This window comes from Protobothrops mucrosquamatus, unplaced genomic scaffold (genome assembly GCF_001527695.2).
Source record: "Protobothrops mucrosquamatus isolate PMUCROS unplaced genomic scaffold, P.Mucros_1.0 scaffold1116, whole genome shotgun sequence".
Classification (NCBI taxonomy): domain Eukaryota; kingdom Metazoa; phylum Chordata; class Lepidosauria; order Squamata; family Viperidae; genus Protobothrops; species Protobothrops mucrosquamatus.
Genome location: NW_015387335.1, coordinates 274,630 through 292,106, shown reverse-complemented (window position 1 = coordinate 292,106; position 17,477 = coordinate 274,630). Strand labels below are relative to the sequence as shown.

The 17,477-nt window shown below is 46.8% G+C and overlaps 2 protein-coding genes across 2 annotated transcripts in view; one reads left to right on the top strand and one right to left on the bottom strand.

Annotated features, from left to right (window-relative positions):
* The window catches only part of LOC107291317 (rho guanine nucleotide exchange factor 15-like), a 73,446-nt gene extending 62,302 nt beyond the window's left edge, over positions 1 to 11,144 (top strand). The window contains exons 11-17 of the mRNA XM_029284914.1: positions 428 to 502; positions 2,897 to 2,989; positions 4,424 to 4,578; positions 5,960 to 6,124; positions 6,919 to 7,004; positions 8,338 to 8,439; positions 10,941 to 11,144. Of these exons, the coding sequence (XP_029140747.1) occupies positions 428 to 502; positions 2,897 to 2,989; positions 4,424 to 4,578; positions 5,960 to 6,124; positions 6,919 to 7,004; positions 8,338 to 8,439; positions 10,941 to 11,128 (864 nt within the window). The 3' untranslated portion in view covers positions 11,129 to 11,144. The remainder of the gene's footprint in view (positions 1 to 427; positions 503 to 2,896; positions 2,990 to 4,423; positions 4,579 to 5,959; positions 6,125 to 6,918; positions 7,005 to 8,337; positions 8,440 to 10,940) is intronic.
* Positions 11,145 to 16,060: 4,916 nt separating this feature from the next.
* The window catches only part of PLOD3 (procollagen-lysine,2-oxoglutarate 5-dioxygenase 3), a 35,328-nt gene continuing 33,911 nt past the window's right edge, over positions 16,061 to 17,477 (bottom strand). The window contains exon 18 of the mRNA XM_015820301.1: positions 16,061 to 16,219. Coding sequence (XP_015675787.1) covers positions 16,064 to 16,219 — 156 coding nt within the window. The 3' untranslated portion in view covers positions 16,061 to 16,063. The remainder of the gene's footprint in view (positions 16,220 to 17,477) is intronic.

Here is a 17,477-nt window from a genome sequence, read left to right as displayed (position 1 = left end):
CTCCTCCTCCTCCTCCTCCTCCTCATCCTCATCCTCATCCTCATCCTCATCCTCATCACTTTTTTTCCCTTGGCTGTTGTGTGAATGGTGTGTCTTCTGTGAAGCACAGATTTCTGAGCAGGTCAGAAACCCAGTTGGAGGAGTGTTTTTAGATTGTGAGAATAGGATGCGGAACCAGAAGTGTGCAAAAGGTTTCACATTTGACTCTGCCCCTATAATTTAAACCCCAAACAGTTTGGTCCAATGTTTCCAGTCAGCCTCTCTGGATTTATTTGAACCTCAACAAATTCCTCTTTTCAGCTTGGAATGTTTTTTAATGATTGGGATGACCTGAGTTTTCTGCCTTAAGACCAGGGCAATTCAAACTCTTCTGAATTCAGGGCCTTTGCTCAGTGCTAACCTCTGGTTTTATTTTGTGTGTGTCTAGAATATTCTGCGCCGGACAGAGGAAGCTTCTTTGCGAGAACAAAACGCCATGAAGGCTCTAGCTTCTGTTTCCAAGGTAAAGGTACTCATTAACAGAGGCAAACACTGATGATGTTAGCTAGTTTGGTAATGAGATGTCTGCAAGAAAAAAACAACAACCTCGGAGAGCACCAGGGACCCCTCATTTCAACCCTGAGATAGCAGGGATCAAGTCGGCCATTCCCCAACCTGGCACCCTCTAACTATCATCATGGTCAGCTCCCATCAATACTAGCCTGGCTAGACAAAGGCAAAGCATTGTGGGAATTGAAGTCCAAATAATTGGAGTTCAATTTTTTTTTGTCCTTTGGAGCACAGCTAGATTCTTAGTAACCTCATGGACATCTGTGCCATTTAAAGAACAAATTGGAATGACTACCCATGAGGCTTATACAGGTTGTCCTCAACTTACAACCATTCATTTAGCGACCGTACAAAGTTACAACGGCACTGAAAAATGGGACTCAGGACCATTTTTCACACTTACGACCTTTGCAGCATCCCCACGATTGTGGGATCAAAATTCAGATGCTAGACAATTGGTTCATACTTATGACCGTTGCTGTGTTATTATTTTGAATATATCCTAGTAAGAAAAATATTACGTATTGATTAATTAATACTGTTTATTATTACTGTTTACTATACTTATTACAGTTATCTATTACTATATTAACTATTGTTAGCTAAATATATGTACCCGGACAATAGTCTGTTTGCTAGGTATTGAAAATGTTACTGGAGGATAATCCCAATGTTGACCCCAATCCTGTCCCAATCCTAATCCTGATCTCAACCCCACCCTAAACCCCAGCCCTTACCCTGACCCTATTTTATCCCTAACCCTATAAAACTCAATAAAACTTTTTTTTTTAAAAAAAAATTCAGATACTAAGCAATTGGTTCATACTTATGACCGTTGCTGTATCTCAAGGTCATATGATTCCCTTTTGCGGACCTTCTGACAAGCAAAATCAGTGGGGAAGCCAGATTCACTTAACGACCGGGTTCTCTAACTTACCAACCGCAGTGATTCACTTAGCAGCGGTAGCAAGGAAAAGTCGTAAAATGGGGCAAAACTCACTTAACCAATGTCTCACTTAACAACAGAAATTTTGGGCTCAATTATAGTCGTACGTCAAGGACTACCTTTACCATTGCCTTCTTCCTGTATACAGATAATCCTCTACTTATGACTAACCACTTAGCGACCCTTCAAACTTACAACGGACCTTCCCAGAGTTATTTATGATCCCATTTCCAAGTTCTGACGGTCACTACTCCCCTTCACCCACCCCCTCCAGGATCACATGATCATATTTGGGCAACTTGACAATCGGCCCATCTTTATAGCGGGTTTCCCCGAAAAGAAGACCCCACCGGAAAATAAGCCCTAGCAATATTTTTTCAGGACGCTCATAATATAAGCCCCACCCCAAAAATAAACCCCAGTTAACATCAATGGATGCATTTAGTACCGTATTTCCACGAATATAAGCTCTAACTGAAAAATAAGCCCTAATGCTTCTTTTGGAGCAAAAATTAATATAAGACCTGCTCTTATTTTCAGGGAAACACAGGTAGTTGTTTGCAACAACCTGTAGTCACATAAAGGCGATTTGGGTTCATTTTGCCAGAAACAAGCTTTACCTGGCAAGCTGGCTTCATGCTGTTCTCTGACAAGCTGATACACATTCTTATTGGGCTGGCTCTCTCCTGCCCTTGGTCTGACAGTCCTCTTCCCCGACTCAGAGAGAGGGAGAGAGAGAGAGAGAGAGAGAGAGAGAGAGAGAGAGAGAGAGAGAGACTTGCGCTTCCCTTCTCTCCCTCCCCCCTCCTCTCTCTCTCTCTCTGTGTGAGAGAGACCAGCAAAGGCAAGAGCCCTGCCCAATAAGCTTGTCAGCTTGTCTGAGAACAGTGTGAGGCCACTCTCTTTTTTACACAGAGAGAGAGAGGGAGAGAGGGAGAGAGGGAGAGAGGGGGAGGGAGAGAGAAGGGAAGCGCAAGTGCCCCTCACTCTCTCTCTCTTGCAAATGGTTGAGGAGGCTTGGAGCCGCAGGAGAAGGCTCAAAGAGCCACACGCGGCTCCGGAGCCGCGGGTTGCCGACCTGTGCCATAGACATTCAGTTATAAGTCATTTTTTTCAGTGATGTTGAACGGTCACTAAATGAACTGTTGTAAGTTGAGGACTACCTGTACTGTGTTTCTAAATGCTGGAGGAGAAAAAAAAGAATGGGAAAAAAGAAAAGAAAAACACATCTTGTTGGCACCTTACCATATTTTGGAGAATGCTTTTGCTTGGATTGATGCTTCATGGAGCCACGTTTCGGTAGTTTTCTTTCGGGGGGGGGCAGTCAGTAACTTTAGAAAGCCTAAAAAAATGGACTCTTCTCTTTCTCTTCTATCCCACATTTCCAAATCTCTTCTTTAGATCATAGAGGAATGTAACTCCGAGGTCGGCCGGATGCGTCATATGGAAGAGCTGATCCACACGGCCAGCAAGATTGAGTTTGATAAGCTGAAGGTCTGAAGGGGTTTGGCTTGGGTCCTTCCGTGGGGGCTTGTCCTAGCCTGCCACAGCTTGTCCCCACGGCCCTCCAAGTGGGCTTGCATGAATTGGGGAATTTAAAAGAAGATACGGCTGCCTGGGGTTGTGCATTTAGGAGGTGGCATGGTGATATTTTTCCTGCAAGGGATCCTCAGATTACACAATTCAAGGGGTATGAGAAACTAGGTTTTACACATTAAAGACTGCCCTTTTGGCAAGCTCACTCTTAAAGGATTGTCTGCCTTGGAATACCCTGAGCCAGTGTTTTGCAACCTTGGCGATTCTAAGACGTATGGACCAGCTGGGGAATTCTGGGAGTTGAAGTCCACAGGAAAAACTGCTTTAGATTAACTTCTTCTTCTTCTTGTGCCATATCCGTTATCGGACGTTGGCGATCATGTTGGCGATCCTGTTTTTATCAGCAGCCGCACGAAAAAGTGCTGCTGAGTTTTGTCCAAACCAGTCCCTTAGATTTTGAAGCCACGATGTTCTTCTTCTGCCTGGACCTCGTTTGCCTTCAATCTTTCCCTGGAGGATTAAATAGAGTATGCCATATTTTTTCTGGGTGTCGCATCACATGTCTGAAATATTCTAATTTTCGTTTTTTAATTGTTTTGATGATTTCCCTGGGCTTTCCCAGGCGGCTTATCACCTCCTCATTTCTGATCTTGTCAACCCAGCTTATACGTAACAGCCGCCTGTAAATCCACATTTCAAATGCTTCTAGTCTCTTCAGGTGGCCTTCTGTCAGAGACCAACTCTCTACTCCATAGAGCAGGATAAAAAAAAATATAGCATCTGACAAGCCTGATTTTCAGTCTTAGGTTTATGTCGTGATTAGATTAACTAGGGAAAAATATGTCCTTTATTCATACAGATAATACCCAAATCAGAAAATAACCATGATGAAAAGCAGGCTTTCTTAAACCTTCTGCAATCCCAAATGTGATAATTGGAAAATAAAACTATACCCCCAGAATATATTTTGCAGAAGAGTAAGAAATGATTGATGGCAATCAATCAGTCAGCCAATCAATCAATCAATCAATCAATCAATCAATCAATCAAACAAACAAACAAACAAACAAACAAACAAACAATCTTAATCAATACAATTCTCAGTTTCAACTATGTGTGGACTTCAGTTTCCAGAATTCCACAGCCGGCTACCACAAAGTTTCTCAATTTCGGCTATGTTCAGATGTGTGGACTTCAGCTCCCAGAATTCCATAGCCAGCAAGACTGGCTGAGGAATTCTGGGAGTTGTAGTGCACGCATCTTAAAGTGGCCAAGTTTGAGAAATTCACGGCCTTAATCTGTGAGTTTGCTCAGGGAATCTTTGTTCTCCTTCCTTGCGAAAATCCAGACGGCTTCCAGGCACTTTTTCTAACGATTCTCTTTCCGATTTAGGCCGTTCCAATCATTTCTCAGAGCCGACAGCTGCTAAAGCAGGGGGAGCTCTTGGAAGTTGTGCATCGTGGCACCATCTTTGGCAACAAGCCCAAACTGGTCCCCATCTACCTGTTCCTCTTCAATGACCTGCTGTTGGTCACTCAGCGCAAGAGGTGAGTCCTTAAGGCCTAGGCCAGGGGTAGTCAACCTTGGCTCTTTTATGACTCGTGGACTTCAACTCCCAGAATTCCTGAGCCACCATGGCTCAGCTTGGAAACTCTCCCTTTCCCCTCAGCATGGCTGGCTCAGGAATTCTGGGAGTTGAAGTCCACGAGTCATAAAAGAGCCAAGGTTGACTACCCCTGGCCTAGGCCTAGGCCGAAAATTCTGGCAACAGGACCATTAGTCTACACATGGCTGCATTAAAAGGGGTGTATCTATAGAAGAGGCAGGAGGAGGAGGAGGAGGAGGAGGGCAAAACTTCACCTCTGCCCCAAGGTCAAATTTTGAGGGGATGGAGAATTGGAGAGGCAGTGAAGTTTGGGCTATGGTTCTGCTTCTGCAAATTTTGCAAGTTTGAGAGTGGAGCATGACCTGCTTTCCAAGCCTCCTGCTTCAAATCTTGAGGCCTAGAAACTTGTCATTAAAAAAACAACAACAACAGAGACTTCTGCCTCTGGTGCAAAGTGTCATTCCACCAGGCAAGGTGGAATGATTAAAGGAGCTGTGGTGGTGCAGTGGTTAGAATGCAGTATTGCAGCATAATTCAGCTCTCTACAGCAGCGGTTCTCAACCTATGGGTCGCGACCCCATTTGGGGTCGATCGACCATTTCACGGGGGTCGCCAAGCAAGGCTGTCCGCCATTTTTCTCCCCTTTTCCGGCGGGTGCCTTACCTCCCTTGGGCTGGGCCAGCTGGTGGTCGGCCTGCTCCGTCTCTGCCGCTTGCCAGCTATGCCTCGGCTGGCGCAGGGGGCGGAACCACGCATGCGCGGCGCTCCCGGGCAGGGAAAGTCCTCGACTTACGACCGGTTTAGTCCTCAACTTACGACCGGTTTAGTCCTCGACTTACGACCAGTTGGGGGTCGCGGCATTAAAAAAGGTTGAGAACCACTGCTCTACGGGGAGTTTGATCCTGACTGGCTCAAGGTTGAACTCAGCCTTCCATCCTTCCGAGGTTGGTTAAAATGAGGACCCAGATTGTTGGGGGCAAGAGGCTGGCCCTGCAAACTCTGCTTAAAGAGGGCTAGAAAGCATTGTGAAGCAGTATATAAGTCTTAAGTGCTCTTGGTCTCATCTCTACTCCTAGATGAGAACTGTAGCGATCTAAACCAGATTCCTGTGGTTGGGGAACTACTAGGTCTATTCATCTGCAGGTCCTAGATCTCCACAGTGGTTGACGTTGATCCCCCGTATGCAGGCCCATTCATCTGGGAAACAGCCATTGGGGGAGCAGCTGCTGTCAGTCACAATTCTTGAAAAGAAACCGAGTTTGGATTCAACTGATGGATTTTCTTTGCTTCTGTTCCGGATCTGCTCCTGCCTTTTGCTGCAGCTCAGAACGCTTTGTGGTGCTGGATTATGCCCATCGCTCGCTGGTCCATGCCCAGAACTGCGAGGACGCCTCCAACAGCCCAAATGCAGAGAACAGCTTCTATCTGACATTGATGGAGAACCACCAAGGGCGGAGTAGTGAACGCCTCTGTCGAGCCCCGACGCAGTAAGTAGCCACATACGGGCGGGAAGAGAGTTAGGAAAGGGGGTAGTAACTGTACCTCATTTATAAATAGAAGGGAGAGGTGATCAGCGTAGCCCATTTTGGTTTTTTTTTCCAGAGGGCTAGAACGTTAAATCTAGATCAAGAATGTGTACAGGTAGTCCTTGACTTATTATTATGGAGCCCAGAATTTCCATCATACTCATGACATAAATTGAGGCAGTCACATGACCGGACCCAATTTTATGAACCTTTTCGCAGTGGTTGTTAAGAAAATGCAGGGGTCATTAAATGAATCAATGTATTCCTATGGGAGGTTGTATGAGGTTTTTTTTTGCCAGAAACCAATGGAAAATTGGAGATATTCCTGGAGGCTGTGGTGGTGCAGTGGTTAGAATGCAGCATTGCAGGCAAACTCTGCCCACTGCCAGGAGTTCAATCCTGACCAGCTCAAGATTGACTCTGCCTTTCATCCTTCTGGTAAAACGAGGACCCAGATTGTTGAGGGCAATAGGCTGATTCTGTAAACCGCTTAGAGAGAACGAATACGAAGTGGTATATAAGTCTAAGTGTTGTTGCTATTGCTACTGATCGGCAGATATTCTGGGATGTGCTTTCCGGTGACTGTTGTGTTTTTTTAAAATGCTTTATTGATCATTATTCTTTGCATTGTTTACAGTGAATTGTTAGTCATCCAGTCGCATCTGGTAGATGAGAAGCCATATTGAATGAATGAATGAATGAATGAATGAATGAATGAAACCCAAACAGTGTATCTCCAAAACTGTCTTTTCCAGATCCGATATGCACCGCTGGATGGGTGCTTTCCCATGCCATGAATCCCAAGCTAATAACAAGCAGGAAACCATCTATGAAGATTGGGGTGAGACGTTTTGGCTGTGTTCCTTTTAATCCCCCCCCCCCTTCTGCTGCTTCTTGTTCAAAGGCTAGAAAACTTGAGGAACATCACACTGCTGTTCCACTTCTGGATCTGTCAGCGGTTTGTCCGCTTCGTGCTGGGGAGGCTAAAATAGCCAAGATGGAAACACCATTTCTCGTATTTTGACCTTTCAAACAGATTTCAACATTGCCTTTCAGGCTAAATTTGGTTTTCTGTGGCTGGGTTGATTTTTTCCTTTCCCAATTTCCAATTTACCTAAGGCCAGTTTGCTTTAGTGGTTAAGGCTGGAGGCTAGAGCAAGCAGAAGAGCAAAAAAAAAATGATTAAGGGAGAGGAAGATAAAACATACGAAGAACGGTTGCAGGAATTGGGTATGTCTAGTTTAATGAAAAGAAAGACTAGGGGTGACACGGTAGTCATGTTCCAATATCTCAGGGGCTGCCACAAAGAAGAGGGGGCCAAGTTATTCTCCAAAGCACCTGAAGGCAGGACAAGAAGCAATGGATGGAAATTAATCAAGGAGAGAACCAAACTAGACCTAAGGAGAAATTTCCTGGCAGTGAGAACAATTAACCAATGGAATGACTTGCCACCAGAAGTTGTGAATGCTCCAACACTGGAAGTGTTTAAGAAGAAATTGGACAACCATTGGTCTGAGGGTATAGGGCAGTGGTGGCGAACCTATGGCACGGGTGCCAGAGGCGGCTCTCAGAGCCCTCTCTGTGGGCACGTGCGCCGTCACCCCAGTCCTAGGCCTTCAGCTGGGTTTTATAAAACCTTTTCGCTTTAGGCCTCCGCCGCCGTGTACAAAAAACCAAAAGGGTTCAATCAGTCAATTTCAACTTCTCGTGGGAAAAAAAAAATCTTGCAAAGTTGGAATTGATTGATTGAACTTTTTAGTCCCACCCAGTCTGCCATTACCACTGCAGCCATGCCCACCCTATGGGCCACACCCACCCAATGGGCCACACCCACTCGGCACCCGATGATGCATAAGTGGGTTTTGGGTTGCAGTTTGGGCACTCAGTCTCTAAAAGATTCGCCATCACTGGTATAGGGTTTCCTGCTTCAGTAGGGGGTTGGACTAGAAGACCTCCAAGGTCCCTGCCAACTCTGCTATTCTGAGTGCTATGCATGATGATGTTACAGAAAAAAATGGGGTATAAATTTAATAAATACATAAGGGGCCAGGAAGTTTATTCCCTACCACCACATAGACACTTGATACCTTTCCTTCTTTTTCCTTTTTCCCTCTTCTTCTAATTTTCATAACAAAAAATTTATTACGTTATTTTTTTCTCTTCCCTTTCCGCAGATTGTCCCCAGGTTCAGTGCACAGAGACCTACAGCGCAACCCAGGCAGACGAGCTGAATCTCGAACCAACAGACATAGTCAACGTGTTACGCAAAACCGAGGGTGAGCCTTGGGGATGTGACCTTCCCTAACCGTTGCAGTTTCTTTCTCTTCTTTCTCTGAAACGACTTAGAAACTGGAGCCTCAGCTGTGGGGCTTCTTAACCGAAAAGATGGCGTTTTTTTTAGCAGAATCCTCTGCTAAAGGATTCTCTTTGATCCTTCAAGGTCCGTTCGGAGTCTCCAGCACCTTCCCCCAATTTTCAGCCACCTGCAAGTTGCAGTCCCCAACACGGAGAGGGTGTCATGGAAGAAAATGGCCCTCCACCATTTAGAACATTGGCCATCCTGACTGTGTAACGCTGTGGTGCTTCAGTGGCCCTTGAAAGGGAGATCATCAGGTGATCCCAGGCTAGGCTGTAAGCATCTGAGAAAAAGCGATAGCAAAAATTGCTAGGGGTGTGTTTGTATTGCCTCCTTGAGCAAACTCAACTTTATCTCACGTACTGTGCAATATTGGGTAATAATTGGTCTAGAATAGAGTAGAGCTGGAAGGGACCTTGAAGGTCTACTAATCCAGCCCCCTGCTCAAGCAGGAGAACCTATACCAGTAATGGCGAACCTTTTAGAGACCAAGTGCCCAAAACCTGGCCCCGTCCCCGCTCCACCCCCTGCCCTGCCCCATCCCCACTCCACTCCACCCTGCAGCGCCATGGCGGCCACGCCCTCTGCCAACCCCCCACAGCATCAACTGTGCGCGTTGGGGCGTGAGGGCAGAGTCTTGTCTACGCTGCCTGGCTGCCATGTCCTTGGCTGCGTTGCTCCGTGTGGGGCACGCTCGAGGGCGAGTCTCCTCCAGGGAGGTTGCTGGTGAGGAGGGGGTCACGCATGGAGGCAAGGCTGGGGCGACGGTGCGCGTGCCCACAGAGAGGGCTCCGAGTGCCGCCTCTGGCACCCGTGCCATAGGTTCGCCACCACTGACCTATACCATTTCAGATAAGTGACTGTCTAGTCTCTTCTTAAAAACCTCCAGTGATGGAGCACCCAGAATTTCTGAAGGCAAGCTGTTCCACTCGTTAATTGTCCTCAATTGTTTCTCCTTAATTCCAGGTTGCTTCTCTCTTTGATCAGTTTCCAACCATTATTTCTTGTCCTGCCCTCTGGTGTTTTGGAGAATAGTTTGACCCCCTTCTTGGTGGCAGCCCCTCAAATACTGGAATACTGTCATCATGTTGCCCCCGTTTCTTCCTTTTTTTAGACTAGCCAAATCCAAGTCCCGCAGCCGTTCTTCGTATGTTTTAGTCTCCAGGCCTCTAGAGCTTTATAGCCAACCCTAGCACAGAATGTATGGATTATCCACCTCAGCACAGAATGTATGGATTATATTCAATCTCATCCTTCCTTGCATAGCAAAAACAAACAAACAAAGCCCCCAGACAAAATAAAAACAGGAGTCTGCTTGCACCTTTTCTGACTCAATTTTTTTTTTAAAGGCAGAAAGCCTTATGAGTTCCAGCGAGAGCTTCTGCCTTTTAATAACATTGGTGAGTCACAAAAGGTGCTCCTGGGGTTTTTTTTGGGGGGGGGGGGGGCTCCCTAGACCAGTGTTTCTCAGTCTTGGCAACTTTTAAAGATACCTGGACTTTAATTCCCAGAATTCCTCCCAGCCAAAGGTGAGAAACATTGCCATAGATGTTGATCACGTGAACATGGGAATGCTGCAACAGTCATGTGAAAAATGGTCATGTAGTAAGTCACTTTTTTCGGTGCAATTGATCATTAGATGAATGGTTGTAAGTTGAGGACTACCTGTATTAGGATGGGGCTGATTCAGCAGGAATGTGCTTGTTGGAGCTTCACACAGCAACAGGACAGTCTCCCAAGACATTTTGAAGTGAAGAAAAGGATGCAGAGGTCTTGATTGTTGCCTTTTTTTGTCTCCTCTCGTCTGCTCTGGTCTTGTCTCATCTCGTCTCCTCTATCTTCCTCTCCTCTCCTCTCCCTTCCTGTCCTCTCCTCTTCCCTTCTCTCCTCTCTCTTCCTCTCATCTGCTCTGGTCTTGTCTCCTCTCCTCTGCCTTCCTCTCCTCTCTCCTCTCCCTCTCATCTGCTCTGGTCTTGTCTCGTCTCATCTCGTCTCCTCTATCTTCCTCTCCTCTCCACTCCTCTTCCCTTCTCTCTCCTCCTCTCCCTTCGTCTGCTCTTGTCTCTTCTTTGTCTTCATCTCCTCTATCTTCCTCTCCTCTCCTCTGTCTTCCTGTCCTCTCCTCTCCTCTTCCCTTCTCTCATCTCTCTTCCTCTCATCTGCTCTGGTCTTGTCTCCTCTCCTCTGTCTTCCTCTCCTCTCCTCTCGTTTTCCCCTCCTCTTGTATGCTCTGGTCTTGTCCCATCTCCTTTATCTTCACCTCTTGTCTTCCTCTCCTCTCCTCTATCTCCTCTCCTCTGTCCCTTTCTTTCCTCTCCCTTATTCTCCTGTCTTCCTCTCCTCTCCTCTGTTTTCCTTTCTCTTCTCTCCCTTCCTCTCCTCTCCTTTGTCCTCTCCTCTCCCCCCCCCCCCATGCTACAGGCTGGTACGAGGGCATACGCCTAGCCGATGGCAAGAAGGGCTGGTTCCCCTCTTCCTACGTGCAGGAGATCACAAACGAACACGTACGCCGCCGCAACCTCCGTGAGCGTTACCGTGTCCTCCAGGTGGCTCGCCAGCTGCAGCTGATGCGCACCAATTGCGTCAAAAGCAAGTACAGCTCAGCCTGAGACTGAAGCTGCACAGTCAACCAAGCAAGTGACGGGGACACCCGGCCTGCAATCAATCTCACGGCTGGACTCAAGGCTCGACTTCCATTTCGCTGGGCGTGGAGCAGCATTTGCCTCAAGAAGGCGCTGAAGACGGGGAGGATGATGGAGAGCAGTGGTGTTTCGGCTGAAAGGCTACTGAAGGGTGAGAGAGCGGAAGAGAGAGATGCAAGCATGCCCAGTTGACTGTCCGAAGTTTATGGCAGCTGCAATGCCATAAGCTAGCCAGTAGAGGCAGCAAAGGCATTGCTTCAAACACGCCCCTTCTGCCAGAAGGGGGCGACAAGACTGCATTTTCAGTTGCATTGCAGAGTTGACAGACTCGGCAACGACGTCCTGTTCCGATTGTTCCCAAGTTGTGTCCTAACTCCTCCGACTCTGCTTGGCATCTCAGTGTTCCTGAGGGATGACCATGAACCTTCTCAGAGGATTGGCGTAAAGAGGGGACACTCAACTTCGCACACTCATCTTGTACCTTGAGATAGCAATGGTGCCATATTTTAGGAAGTTCCCGGATCCGAGATACGATCAAATGGATTACTGCCTTGTTTTGTTTAACCAGAAGGGTCCGTTTGACCTGAGCAGGTGTTCTACTTGCCCCACCGTTTTTGCAATGACTTATCCACCTGTTCAAATACATGTAACGATTCAGGCCTACCACCCGTAGGCCTTGTTTTGGGGCGGGTTGCGGGCTGGTTTGTACTTCACCTATGTCGACACATGGACGTGCCTTGCCCTTCGCTGGTAGAACTCTGGTAGGCAGAACAGACTCCCCCCCCCCGTCCCCATAAAATGCGTCTTGCAAACGGGATCCACACTGGTATTACCAATATCCTTATCCTGAACCTGGTGCTGCCACGGCCAATACTTCAAACCTTCCCAGTGGTCCTTAAACCTGGGCTCAGGTGAGCGCCGTCCTCTACCTCAGTTCCTGTCCTTTTCTGAGGCCAGGAATCCAGGACTCTGTGGACCCAGCTTATTCTAACTCTTCTTCTCACCCTCAAGAGTTCAACAAACTTTTCTCCTTCATGCTAACCTGCCTTGATCTATCCTGGATTTTTCTCCTTTGCAAAAGCAAGGAATTCCTCTTCTCTCGCCTCCCGGTCTGGAAAGCTCACCACGGATCGGCTCGTATTTATTAAATGTGTCGCCCTCTTTAGCTCTCGAGCTGGAGGAATTTCGGCTTGGAGGGGGGGTGGGGGGAAAGCGGAGGAGATTGTATTTTAATTTATTCTGCGCCATATTTGCTTGCGGTGTGTGACCTCGCTTGTGTTTTTTTTTATCCCAAACGGCCTTTTTTTTTTTAAATACAGATGAACAAAATGTGCCAGTGCTTGCCTTCAGTTTTTGCTTCTCCCTACTTAATAAAAGAGTCTCTTACTGCCGAGATTGGAATTTGACCAAAATAGCAAATCCGCTAAACCAAAATGGTTCCCTTTAAATAAAGCCTGAAGGGATCAAATCACCGGTTGGCTTAATAGGTTGTACGAAACTATGGGGCCTTCCAGGTTCAAAACTCAGCTGGAGGACACGAGCCTGACATAGGAGAATTCCTAATATTTCAGTTCAGGATTGCGTTTCCAGTTTGCAACTGGAGATAAGAATAGAGGCCTCTGTGTAAAATTCACTTAGTTGGGCTGAGCTCGCTCCTGTTGGCTGGTGCTAAAAGGCGGATTATTCGGCTGCCTTGGCGGGGAAAGCTTTGAACGGATGGCTCAGTTGTTCCAGTTGCAGAAACAAGAAGAGGCATGGCTGGTTCCAGAAGGAAAAATCAGGGATGGATCTCTCGAATGGCTGGGCTGGTTTTCTGCCCATCGGAAATTTTAAGAATTCCCAACTGATTTAGAATTTCTGGCTCGGGAGATTCTGGAAGGCCAGTTGATCCCTTCGTTTAGTTCAGTATTTGTCAACGTCTGCAGGTTTAAGACGTGCAGATTTCAACTCCCAGAATGCTGGCGGAGGAATTCTGGGAGTTGAAGTCCACACATCTTAAAACCAGCCAAGGTTGACAACACTGGTTTAGTTCGTGCACATCACCCTCGTATCATTACAAACATCTAAAAACATTTGGTTAAATGGTAGATGGAGGCTAGGTGTCAGGAAGGATGAATTACGGGCTGTTAGGCGGTGGAACAGACAGCCACATGAAACAGCAAGGTCTTTACTAAAGATTCTCAGACTAGACTCTTCTGCTAGAGATGTTTCAGTGGATTCCCCACTGAGTAGCCGATCTCTACAATCTCTTCCAGTGATCTTGACTAACCTAACGATCTTGAACCAAAGCACAGCCCGGGTTGTAAAACTTTTATTTTTTCCCCTTCTCGAATAAGGCTGAGCATGCCTGCCTCTTTTAAAATGGAGCTTTATTTAGTGTGCTGTCAAACAGGAAATAATTTAAAGCACGCTTCGTACGGCTCGCACACTGCCACCCCTCCATCCGCACAGACCGATAGATCCATGGCACGCAGTATTGTGAGAGGCTACACAAGGTTGTGAGCCTCCCTCAGAGAGCCACAAGGCTCAAGGAGTGGAAAGAAGCCATCTTGAACGAAGAGCCTTTTAGCTGTCAAACAGATACAAACCACCCTTTATGTAACATGACTGAAAGACTTTTAGCCCTGGGATTCTAGCCAGCACTGGAAAATAAGAAGCGAGTGGTGTCGGCTGCTCCCATTACACTGCTTAATATTCCTAGGAATTTGAAAATGCATTGAGAGCCATTTTTGGGTGGGGTGATTTGTAACTGTAGTCAGCCTTCCATGTCCTCCTCCCTCCCTCTTTCCCGGCCAACTGAGTCAAGAGGCATGCCTATAGGGCAGGGCTTTTCAACCTTTTCCCCCATTGTACCACTTTTAGGATATGGCAACATCCGAGTACCACCAGTCGCCTAGCAAGGTGTCAAAAACTTGATGACCAAAAAAAAAAAAAAGTGATAAAGTATAGGTAGTCCTTGACTTACAACAGTTCGCTTAGTGACTGTTCGAAGTTACAATGGCACTGAAAAAAGTGACCCCCAAGCCACAGCCGAGCAAGACACCTGCCTACCCACCCGGCAGTGCTCTTCCTCCTGTCGGAGGTTTTCATTGTTGTGAGAATTTCTGTTGAGGATTGGCAGTGGAGGGGGGGGATGTTTGGTTTTTATTCCCCCCATCTGCTGGGTGGTTGCAGCAGGTTTTGGTCACTTTACATGACCCTGGGACACTGTGACCGTCATAAATATGAATCAGTTGCCAAGCATCTGAAGGTAAATCACAAGACCCTGGAGATGCTGCAACGTTCCAGCTGATTGGTGCTTCTTCAGGGCTCAGCAGAAGCGCTAGGATCAGCGCCGAGCTCCAGTTGGAGCCTGGCGCTGATCCTGGCGCTTCCGCTGAGCCCTGACAGCCCTGCAGCTCCATCCGTCTCTCGCTCAGGCTTGTGCGGTGCTGCCACCGGTTCAGCTCATTCCCCTCTCCCGCTACCACTTTTCTAGGATGGTCGCGTACCACCTGCCAGGTGCCAATGTACCACAGGTGGCACCCGTACCACTGGTTGAAAAGCCCTGCTATAGGGAAGGCTCCCCCCCCCCAGCATCAGGAATGAAGAAAACCCAATGATATCTGTCCTTTATCTTCTTTCTTCGTTGTCCCAAAGGTGCTTTTCCATTGCCCCACCATCCAGTCAGAGCCGAAGAAGCTTCTTGGATGAGAAGCGAAACGTCTTCAAAGATAAAACAAAAAAGTCCAGTTGCCTCCTGAAATAAGCACCTTTGGGACAACCAGGACCTGGAGGACCGAGAATCTCCATTAGACATTTAGCTGTGCTCTTTCTTCATTGCTTCCTTTGAGTTCCTGGAGCTGTTTTTGTGTAAACAAAAAAATGAAGCCTCCCACGACAGAACTTCCAGCCCCTTCCCGATCTTCTCGCTCATGAGAATTGGGCTGAAGCACCCTTCTTGTTTCACCAGCACCCAGATCTTGAGCCCCTGCCCCCATTATGCCAAAATTGGATTCGGAGAGAACCTGGCGAGAACCTGGCTCGCCGGCAGATTGTAGCTTGGGAGAAAATCAGGAGTGGAAGAGATGAAATTCTGGAATTCCGGCAGGGAAGAATTCGGCGTTGTATCCATCCTATGGCGCTTTCGAATTGTGCTGGAGAAGACCTAGGAGTCCCTTGGACTACGAGGAGATTCCGTCAGTAAATCCCAAAGGACATCAACCTTGACTGTTCTTTAGAAAGACAGATACTGAAGTTGAGGCTCAAATACTTTGGCCACCAAGTGAGAAGAGAAAAGACTCCTTGGAAAAGACCCTCATATTTGGGAAAGGAAAGGGAGAAGGGGACTGCAGAGAAGGAGATGGTTAGATAGGGCCATCAACGCAACGAACATGAATTTGGACAAACTCCCAGGAGACAGTGCAACACAGGTGGGCCTGGCCTGCTATAGTCCACGAGGTTGCGAAGAATCAGATGCATCTTAACTGAACAACAAGCTCCAATCCATCCTATGGAGAGACTTAGCCCAACAAGGCTGATCTTCTTTAGCACAGTAAGAATTCTTTGAAGGCTGAGCCATCGGGATTGGGGACAGGCCTTGGAGCAGACCCTGATCAAGTAACAACTGGCCCAAGAGTGGAACAGCCTCTCCAATCTTGGGGCAATGGGAGATGATGGAAGGAAGGCAACAGTGGCTCCTGATGCTAGTGGTAACCAAAGATAAAGGGCCAAGCAGTAACTGAGTCCATTTGCACTTGGAAACCAATTGTCCCTTTCTCTGCTTTTGAAGGCACTTAGTGGCAACGAAGCTGGAGAGAGAGAGAGAGAGAGAGAGAGAAAGTCCCCTGTTTTTTGCGCCTCTCTCGCCATGGTGCCCTCTATGATCCATGGGCTGGAGGGGGGAGCCAGGGGTTGCCAGCGTTAGGGGTCCACAAAGGAAACCATGATGTAGCGAGTGCCCCAAGTGGTGGGCAGACCTTCGTGATAGTGGGTGAGACGTCCCGGGTGGATCAGGCTCCATCCCTTGCGGGGAGATTCCACTTTGCAATCGTAGCGGATAAATCGGCAACCGCCTCCCTAGGGGGCAAAGAGAACCATTTTAGACAGACAAGAGACCAGGTTCAAATGATCATTAGTTTATAGGTATTATGCAAAGACTGGGTCCTCTTGAGAGGTCTTATCATGCTGGGAAAAATGGAAGGAAACAGAAGAGGACAACCAGCAGCAAGATATATGGATACAGTGGCACCAGGACCATCCTAGAGAAGGTTTATCTCTGTAGCTGTTAAAAGTTAACACTGACCACATGGCCCATTATGCATCCATCAGGCAAACATAAACTTGTGAATGAAGGCGAATATACGTGTCCCAGGATAATGTTGCAGGATCCAATCTTCAATCCACACTGTTCCAGGTTTAAGTTTATTACAGTCAAAGGCCAGAGACCAGAACAAATAAAAACACTCAATGAATATCCAGTTAAAATTCTAGAGTAAAATAATAAATAACAGATAAAAGCTATATTAAAATCATAATTTGGCATCCAAGTCTGTCCGTTACACATGGCCCAACTATAATATCAATCCTTAAACTATGGGCCCATAGTCATTGAATACTAAAACACAAAAAAATAAAATAGTAATGCAAAAGAGCCCTGTAATGTACAAGGGCATACAGATTTTGCAGCTATTAAGATTGTTAAGACAAGCAAGCACAAAAACAGCCAGGGAAGTGATTGAAGCCTGGGAAACCTCATCAGTCAACAGGAGTGCTGATTTACCACCAGCTTTTCAAGTAATAATAATAATAATAATAATAATAATAATAATAATAATAATAATAATAGTAGTAGTAGTAGTAGTAGTAGAAATAATAATAATAATAATAATAATAATAATAATAATAATAATATTAGTAGTAGTAGTAGTAGTAGTAAAGTTGGAAGGGACCTTGTAAGTCATCTAGTCCAACCCCCTGCTCAGGCAGGAAACCCTATACCATTTCGGACAAATGGCTATCCAGTCTCTTCTTAAAAACGTCCAGTGTTGGCGCGTTCACCGCTTCTGGAGGCAGGTTGTTCCACTGGTTAATTGTTCTAACTGTCAGGAAGTTTCTCCTTAGTTCTAGGTTGCTTCTCTCCTTGATCAGTTTCCACCCGTTGCTTCTTGTCCTGCCTTCAGGCGCCTTGGAGAATAACTTGACTCCCTCTTCTTTGTGGCAGCCCCTGAGATATTGGAACACGGCTATCATGTCCCCCCTCGTCCTTCTCTTCGTTAAACTAGACATACCCAATTCCAGCAGCCTTTCCTTATATGCTTTGGCCTCCGGTCCCCTG